General features: G+C 34.4%; 1 protein-coding gene across 1 annotated transcript; it reads right to left on the bottom strand.

The window, feature by feature from the left end:
- Positions 1 to 4,778: 4,778 nt before the first annotated feature.
- On the bottom strand, positions 4,779 to 6,087 carry LOC100267073 (abscisic acid receptor PYL4). Its single transcript, XM_002264122.5, has one exon. It carries the CDS (start codon positions 5,747 to 5,749, stop codon positions 5,066 to 5,068), a length of 684 nt encoding a protein of 227 aa, XP_002264158.1. The 5' UTR covers positions 5,750 to 6,087; the 3' UTR covers positions 4,779 to 5,065.
- Positions 6,088 to 9,965: the final 3,878 nt, after the last annotated feature.

Here is a 9,965-nt window from a genome sequence, read left to right as displayed (position 1 = left end):
ATTTGAGCTTAAAATTTTTGTACTAAGATTTTGTGAGATCATTTATTTGTAAATATTTGAGAGAAATAATCTAAGTTTGAGGTATCATTTAGGGATTCTTAAGTGTGGGGTATCACTTGAGAGATTGCTTAAGAGTGGAGTATCTCTTGAGGATTGTAAAGGGTGCTTGGAGTCAAAAGTCCAAGATGGTAGATTGAAACCATAATCCAATTGTATTGCTTGAAGGCTTGGTTTGAAAGCCTTGAAATAGTAGAACCTTAAGCTTGAGATTGAAGATAGAGGAGAGTGGACGTAGGCCAGATTGCGTCGAACCATTATAAAAATCTTGTATTTTTATTCTCTCTTCCCTATTCTTTTAATTTATATGCAATTGTTTTTAAATTGTTTTATTATATATTTTCATATAATTATCTCTTACATTTACATAATTTAAATTTTAAAAAAGAGACCATATGCTATTCTATGACAAGGAGTTATGAAGGTAAAATTATACTCTATGTATTTTAATGGAGTCCGAGATCTTATAAAAGCACTTGACATATTTACTTATGTTTTGTTGTATTGTATATGTTCACATTGCTTTTATGTACATATTGTACTAAGCTTGGTGTCCTAAATGCCAACTTGGTGCTTATGTCATGCTTACGTTTTCCTCTATTGTATCATACCTAGAACCCTTGACAAATAATTTTTATTTTTATTTTTTTATAATAATGACATACTTTGTAGATTGTTATTTTGATAAAACAACTTTCGTTGTTAAGGGAAGATAAGTTGCTTTAAAAAGAGATAAATTACCTAGAATGCACTTGATTACTCATCTTAATCCTTGTACAAAATAATGTAAACTAGAAGTTTGAAGGATTATTTACTTGTAAAAGCTTGCAAATCAATTATCAGATGATTTTATTGATGCAAAGAGAGTGACAAAATCATATATATCGATTATGAATACCTCAATGGATTGATGTTCTTGAGGACAATTAATCAACATAGCAACAAATATGTCTCACATAGTAAAATACTTGAAATAATAAAAGCTAATATCCCAATAGGATAAACCTCTATTATAACAACAAATGAATCTAATTAACATCTAAGATGTGGTAGATCTTTAAGCTCAAAAGACGGTATACCTCAAAATGTGAAAATAGTATCACTTTAGTAAGATACATTTTAAAAATGATTGACAACCAAAAGAAAGTGATATAAACGTGTAAAAATTTATGGTTATTACAATTTTTTGAATTAAACCTTTCATATATTAATGTAACGTTATCATATAAATATTTATTGCAATTATCACGATTGTAACCTTTATTTTTTTTAGCACAAAAGATCGATACTGCTCTCCAATTAAAATTTATTTCTAAATGTGCCATAGTTTAATGGGTGCAAAACCCATCAAATCAAAGTTTTTCTTGGTCCAAAAGAAAAGAAAGGCTTCAAAACACAACAGATTGATGCTGCTCTCCATTTATAATTTATTTTTAAACGTGTCATGGGTACAAGACCCATCAAATCAAACCCCATTTAGGTCCAAAAGAAAATAATTAAAGATCAAATTAATCCATAAATGTTTAACCTATAGGAACTCACACGTTTAAAGTTAGGGTACTACATTATATTTTTGCTAGCTACTTTACAAGGACTATGATGAGCCTAACCTAGTCTATATTATCTCCAACACCAACCTTGTAAATGGCATTTGTGGGATCCTTGCATCCGTCCAGCATGGATCCCTTCCCCGACTTGGTGATTAAACAAGGAAACGCTATTCAGGCATCATTAATTATCATTCAACGGGTATTAATTATCTAAGTATTAAGTATTATACCGTTACCTCAAGGTCACTTATGAGTATTAAATGCCTGATTTTAAGCCTAGAAACCATTATTCGTAAAATCAATTATTGACATTTAAAAGCAATTAAGACGCATAGGATACAATGGAGGGTGTTCGGAAAAACCATTTAAAGGAGACTAGCCAAACAAGACATGGTTGGTCGTGTACCAACAACATTTACAATTGACTCAAGGTGATACGATATGATTTTTTGAACAAGATTTAACATCATTTATACTTTATATTATACAGGAAAAGAAAATAAATGCTAATGAAAGAACATAGAGCTGCCCTACCATTGCCCTTCTTCTCAAGAAATATATACCCAGATGAGACTGCAATAATAATTGCAAAGTCCGCTCATAGCTTATAAACAAAGGATCCCAACATTAATTCGGAGTCCTGTTGTGAGGAATATTGTGCCATTTGCCTACAGAGACGAGAGGCATTTGGGGTCTTCATTCTCAGACCAATTTAAGAATGCAAGGACTGGTGAACCTGCAGCGCCCCCCATATTTAGGGCCAAGCCCTTTGATGACCAGACTAATTGACAAATACTTTGGTAGGTGAATTAATACGGCAAAACAAATTGCTTGTAGAGTAAGGCTACTACCACTTGCATCACTGGTTCTCAACTACCTCTTCATTGAGTGAAAATATTGGTGAGAGAGAGAGAAAAATATGGTAATTAATGTAGTCAAATCTCTGGAAAAACAGGGGTGTGATTGAGTTGTTAGAAGGCCACATCTCCCTTTGGCTGCAGTGTCTAGAACCTCTGTGGTAGCACAGGCCATGGAACTTTTGCCTTTGGACATGGTTAGAGCCAGAAAAGAACCAGAGGCTTTGTTTTTTTTTTTTCTCTCTAGCCTGTTTGCTGATTTGATTGACGCATATCCTTTCTCCAAAAAAAAAAAAAATTGAGTGTTGGGCTCGTCCTTGTGAGTTATGAGTGGGTGCGTGAAGCATAACATGTGATCAACTTTTGGATGTGATGTAAAGTCTCTTGAAAGGCAGATGGGGCATCCTCTTTCCATGCCATGGGTATAGCCGTTTTGAATGAATTCCATGGGATGCCTACAGCCTTTTATCAATGGGCCAGGCCATGTTTGCATGGAAGATTAAGTAATAAGCATGTGATGGAAAATTTCTAATTAATTGTTGAATAAGAGGAAGTACAGTGACACAACTAACATGGGTATCACAAAATGGTCATGTTTATCCATGTTATTCAAACCAATTTACAGGATCAGTTGATATATGAGTTGTAAATCATGATTGTGCTCCGCTTTTTAAAATTTTATCTTCTAACACTGTCTTTATCAAAGAATCAGTAGGAGAAAAAATTGATCCGAGTACTAATCTACAATACTTTTCCAGTGCAAAATCGTCTAGTTTGAGAACCAAGGAGCCAGTAGGAGGCCTTGAGTGACTGACTTTGTGGGGTTTGAGAAAGACTTGTAGGAGGATTCGATACCAAAATGGGCAAAAGAAGTATTTCCCTGAGAAGGAATTCTTAAGAAGATGGTATCATACAGCTTCATGGGAGAATGTACCAAAGGCGTAGGTAGAAAGACAAATGTTCCATCCAAACCCAATCCCCAAGTCTTGAATCCTTTTTCTTTGTTTTTTTGGTTAAGTTTTCCCTTTTGACTTGGGACACCCAATTGCATATAAAGAGGATACCAATTTCCAACTGAGAGAGGAATTTTAATCATGCCTTAACCTTCCTAGAAACTGCAAGAGATAAAACCTATACTTTAAATGTTCTCATTATACCCTATGGAACTATTATATAAAGCACGATATGACCCGCCACCCCAAAGTTTCTCTTTTGAAAATGCGCCCACTTTGAAAGATACCAACTCCTTGTGATTAACTTAAGATTATTTTAACAGCTTCCACCCCAATCTAATAACCGACCTCATCATCTATGTCATAAAATTTTCTTAGCTAAAGGCCAAGCAACCTACCAAACCACATGTTTATCGCATTTTAAATTTCTACAAGCAGTCATATCACACAGCTCCTATATATAGACATGTATTCAACCATGGAGCAGTGCATACTCATTTTGATCTGAATGTAGGTTTGATTTTTAGGTGAAAAATATGGGAAAGTAAATGAAATGGAAGGTGAGGTCAATTCAAGAAAAAGGGAGATTAAAGAAGGGGGAGGGGGGAGAGGGAGGGGGTGGGGGGGAATGGGTGGCGTGAAAGCATTGATAAGTCGACAAGAGAGCACGGGGATCATTAAAAGCCGCCCTTGCCCACTTGCACACCAACTTGCAAAAAATTGAAGCCGTCTTATTCACAGCACGGCAAGGGAGAAAAATAAAGAGCAAGTGGCATTTGTTTGGAAGACAAAAACAAGTTGCAACTTGCATTTTTCTTTTTTAACTCCTAGTTGAGTTATCAAAGCCCAACTTGCAGTGGCAGCTGTGTTTGATTCCTCCATCTCCTTCCTTGCTATTATTGTTATTATTATTTAAATAAATGGTTACCATCTTTCAACTCCTCAAAATTCTCCATCTTACCCTTACCCCCCTCCCCCAGCCCTTTTACTTTCCCCCCTTCCTTCCTCGATTAACTTTTATTAATTCTAATGTGGGAGTGAAAGCTAGCATCACAGCCAACGTCATAGATGCCTTGAGCACTGGAAGACCGAGGCCGGTCATTTCACGTGAGGCCTACTTTATTCAAGACAACACTTGTGGCGTTTTATTCGGTTTTTGAATTTTTTTCATCGTTTATTTCTTCTAAAACGTCTCTGACAGGGTTCGTACATGTACATGCCCATTCTCATCCGTAGCATGCAAGGCCCATGCCTCTGTCCGTCACTCAAGCGCCTGTCTCCCATGTTGTAAATTTTATACCAGTTGCACTTGCATTTCGAAACCGTACGTCGGCGTTAATGCCCAATTAAAAAATTCAAGATTTTTCATAATGCTGTATTTCTTTATTATTATATCACAAAAGGGAGGGAAAGAAAAAACAAATGGGAAATTAAGGACATTGCGTCTGACTGTGATCGTAACACTAGCAAAATAGGCTCCCGGGACGGCACATTCTCGTCGGAAAGCGATAAACAAAACGACGTCGTGAAGAAGGATTAGACAATGACGATCATTCGACGGTCACGATGAGAATTTGTATGGAGCGCATCGGATCATCTCAAAAAACGACGGCGTATTGGGATGTGGAAAATATTGTCTACACTCTGCTCATGACGATGACCTCTTGCAGCCGGCGGCGTTCTCCGCGATCTGAGCAAGGGATTGCAGGTTGCACCGAACGATGGTGTCGACAAAAACACACGTGTCTTCTTTGGTGTTTCCTGGGGGTATGTCAACGACATAGGATTCCAGGACCACGGTGCCGGTGCTGGAGGGGGAGGGGTGGAGAGTGGTGACCGATCGGTAATTGGAGAGGCGGTGGTCACCACCGATCACGCTGAAGCTGAGGACATGGCGCTCGTCGTCGAGGATTTCGAGGCGCTCGGTGCTGTTGGCCGCGGGGAGGCCGGAGATGACGTGGACCTCGCGGAGAGTGCCGACATCTCCATCGCCAACAACGACGTGGCAACTCTTGACGAAGTGCTTGTAGGCCTGTGGATTGTCGAAGCGGCGGACGACGGACCAGACGGTGGAGACAGGGGCGGCGATTTGCTGGACGACGGCGGAGCAGCATTGATTGGGGCCGACAACGTGGGTGTGGTGGCGTGACACAGCGTCGGGGACCTGGGTGGCGCTCGTTAGAGGAGACCGCTTCTGAACTTGCTTGTGAGGAGGCATGGTTGAAGTATTATGGTTATTCGCGGCGGCAGAAGCGGTGGTGGCAGTGGTAATGCTATTAGGACTGTTGATTCTATGAACCACAAGCGAGGATTTTGGAGGGTTTGAGGGCATTTTTATTTCACTTTTGGTATTAAGATTGATGGGAGGAAGAGGAGGTGGAGGGGCTTGTGGGGTTTGAGGAATAGGGCTAAGTGGGGTTAGTGGCGTGGGGTGGGTTTATATATATACAGCGACGATATAGGGGGAGGAGTTGAGGTTAGTCACTTTCCAACTCTAATAGATGTGGCCATGGTGTTCTTTCCAGTGGGTGATTTTATGGTGTGAGAGAGAAGAGTTGGTTGGGTTGGATTTGGATTTGGATTGGATTTTCTAAAGAGAAGAAGAGACCGTGTTTATCAAAGTTCATGTGGGAGTAATAAAATAGGGTCTAGTTGCTGCAACTCAAGTTACTTCCATGCCCTTCTCCTCTATCCCTAATTCATCCCTATCCAACTTCATCATCACCACATTGAGGACGCTTTTAATATTACTCTCGTGTCAACACTTCTTATAAATAGTAAATACAACTGAAGCTTGAAATTGATTGGCAAAATCTTAAAAAGGTCCCTCTCCACAGGGCATGGGGTTTTAGGTCATTTGGTGATGTGGAAGGGCAATTGGCACCTAACCCACATGAAGTGGCAGCATGGTGAATACGGGAGAAAGAAAGGAACAACTTGGGAGAAGTGTAACCAAATAGGCATGCAAATGGATGATCAAGTTGGCAGGGAAAGCGTGAGGCAAGGATAGGATAAGCATCCTGCCCCCAGTTTCAGACTCAAGACAAAATGTATACTTAGGGCCAAGTTTTCAAACTCTACCATTCTACTTTTTTTTTCAAAAGCAACTCACCCCAGGGTGTGACCCCATGGCCATAGGCCATAGCATATTAGCATATTAGCATCAGCACCATCGCATATGTATATGATGGAGACCTGGATAGACCTATTGCTATAGAGCTGCATATACCAGCCTTCCCATGCTGCATATCAATGTAGGTTCCTGTTTGTACTGTCAATTTCCCCCCACTTCTTTGTTTTCGGGAACCCCACTACATTTCTTTTTTTCTAAATTCTACACCTCTAGTCTTCACCCACTTTTTTCAACTCCAACTCCTATTCCCTCCACCCACTTGACATTTAAAACTTCCCAAAATAAAGGGCTTTCCAAACCAGACCGATTCAAAGTCTTACGAGCATGAAAGCCTAATGAGTTGCAGTCAAGGGTCCTTATCCATGGCCTTGAATGCTACCCCCTTTTTATTTATTGTTTTCCTTTTTCTCATGTCTATCGATAGAGTGATTTATTTTCTATATACCAACAATGAAAGGCTCTATGGATAAAGGTTATTTTATTAGTCTTGTAGATGGCTTTGAAGCTATCAAATTTGTAGCAGAATTTTGTAAATTAATGATGAATTGTTTGGACAATTCTTCTATAGGGTGCGTATTTAATAGCCTAGCACTCAATCACACAAGCATAAGGACTTGTTTGTTTTTTACTTTTTTTTTTTTTTTTTTTTTTGAAGATAATTTTGTCTTCAAGGAAAAAGTAATTTAAAATAAAAAAAACTCTACCATATACTATCACTATTTTTGCTTATAAATTATTCTTTTTTCTGCAAATTTAAGTTCCATAAATCTTTATAAATTTCTTGTTCAAATTATTAACAATAAAAATAAAATTTGAATTAAAAATGAATTTATTCCAAATTTTCAAAATTCAATCTTAAACTTAAAATTAATCAGATCTCTAAAATATTTACACTTATTTAAATATTTATTATAATCAATAATTCGAATTATTTTTAAAAAGTAAAAAATGTTAGAATCTGATACTCTTTCTCAAATTAAAAACCCAAAAGTTAATGAATTAATCTCAATAATAAAATATATTTTTTTAATAAGAAATTCATAAATTCAAAAAAGAAAACATCACATAGACAAAAGGTTGGATTAGAAAATTTTCTAATATTTTCTTAGCAATCAAACATAATTAAAAATATTAATTCATATATTTATCAATTAATTAATTAAATATATAATTAATCATTATAATAATTTTATTATGATAATAAATTCTAATATTTTGATATAAATAGAACTATTTTAAATTACTACTTTTTAGTTATTAGTTTTCAAGTTAAAATAAAAATATAATAATTAATTTTATATACATTTCCAACATATAAAAATAAATAAATTTCACACTAAATATTATTCAAATATTATTAAAAACAAACAATTTAACACTTAACGAAGTTCAAATACTAATAAAAAACAAACAATTCAAATACTTAATTATATTTGACTTTATTTGAATTCAAGTTAGGTTCAAAATGATTTAGATTTCAAAAAAGAAAAAAAAACATTGATCAAGGGTAAAAAAAGAGTTAAAAATTATTAAAAATAAATAGATTTCAAGGGGAAAAAAAAAATCAAACACAAAAAAACACTACTCTTATGTGAATAAAAGTTAAAACTTATTAAAGATAAACAATATGAGAAGAAGATAAAAAGTGTTAACAACAATAAATTCTTAACAAATAAATATGACAAAAACAATATATGCAAAAGACAAAAAGTCTCTCTCAGCAACAATAAATTATTAACAATTATAAGAAAAAGCAAATCTAAATTATTAGAAAAGAAAAATTATTGTGAAGCTTAACAATTTGAAAGAAAAAAAATAGAAGAAAAGAAAAAAATAAGAAAAAATTCTAATTTTTTTTTTCTATTGTTTAAAAAAAAAGAGTTAAGAAAAAAAATTATTAAGAAATTCCATATTCCTAAAAGTATTATTTTTTAGTATTTGTTTCTAATTACTTTTCCCTATACTTTTTCCTTACCACTTTCCATTTTATACAAACTAAAGAAAATTGTTATTTTTTTTTCTTCACATATTTCCTTTTATTTGATAGTTTCCACAAACCAAACATATAGATTTATTTTTAAAAAATCAGTTATTGTACTCCAATGTCACCATTCTTCACAAATAATATCACCAAAACCTAAGTCAAATTTGACTTAAAAAATAATGTTGTCATTTAATAGCAGTTCTCCTTGGAGCAAGAATGCTAAAAGATTATTTTATCTTGTGAGGATAATAATTTTTTTTAATAGTGGTCGAGCTAGGAAATGACCGGAGGGGAGCAACGTTTAGACATGTAGAATAGAAAACATTGCAGTCTAGTAGTAAACAGGAATTCTATACATGAGAAATGATTCAAATGCCCTCAAATATTAAAATAAAATAAAAAATTTAGTGGGTGTGGTGGGGTTACAATGGAGAATTACTTATTATTATTATTATTATTATTATTTTATATTAATTGTGTTTTACCCAATCTACATGTTAAACAACCTAAGATTGACTAGCTTGAAGTATTTTTGAAAGTACATCAAATGTTACCTTGATTTATAAGAAAATAGTTGAATGCTAGATTTTATGTGATTCTAAATGGTTTTAAAATTTTAATTTTTAATTTAATTTAATTTGTATTATTTTCATATTTTGCCCAACTTCCTTAACTTATTTCTTAGGTTTGTTGTCAACAATGTCTCTGAATTATGTGATAGCTACTCGTATGATCTTCATATCCTTGGGTATTTATTGAATACATCATTGCTACCCGTGACTTGAGTTTTTATTTGAAGTTTTCAATGATACATGTCAAATGTCTCATTCATAATCATTGTTCTTTCAAAATTTTTATATAAGAATTAAAAATTGTTCATATAATTTGTGATTTGATAGCAAAGTAGGTTTTTTGTTTGCTAGTTCAATTATTCTTCTACGAAAGAAACATTAATGTGACATTAATTAGCCCTTGAATGCTCAAATTCTCTTAGACAATATATATATATAGCTTACCTATGCCATCAATTAGAGTAAGAGAAAGGGATATACATTTTTTATTTAGGGAATCACCCCCTTTTTATACTTTATTGATTTATGATTATGATTGGAGCAATTAGTTATCAAGCACATAAAGTTTAATAACAAGAGAGGAGATGATTAGGTGTTGCTTGGATTATGTTTCAAGAGAGGCTGCTAAAAAAGCATAATATTGTTCTTCTATGCATTATCATAATAGTACGGGGAGAGAGCAAAACTCTTTAATTTAAGTCTCTTAAGAATCATAATGCTGTTTAAGGAGTTCTTATTTGTATCTCCAATTATGTCTTTGTTGCTGGCCTTCTCATAAATTTGATAAATATTTGGTAAATATTTACAATATATTATAAATGTGGCTTTTTTCTTACCTACAAGTAAATTACTTTCAATA

This window comes from Vitis vinifera, chromosome 8, assembly GCF_030704535.1.
Source record: "Vitis vinifera cultivar Pinot Noir 40024 chromosome 8, ASM3070453v1".
Taxonomy (NCBI): domain Eukaryota; kingdom Viridiplantae; phylum Streptophyta; class Magnoliopsida; order Vitales; family Vitaceae; genus Vitis; species Vitis vinifera.
Note: the sequence above shows the minus strand (reverse complement) of the source record. Positions and strands in the feature narration are given on the sequence as shown.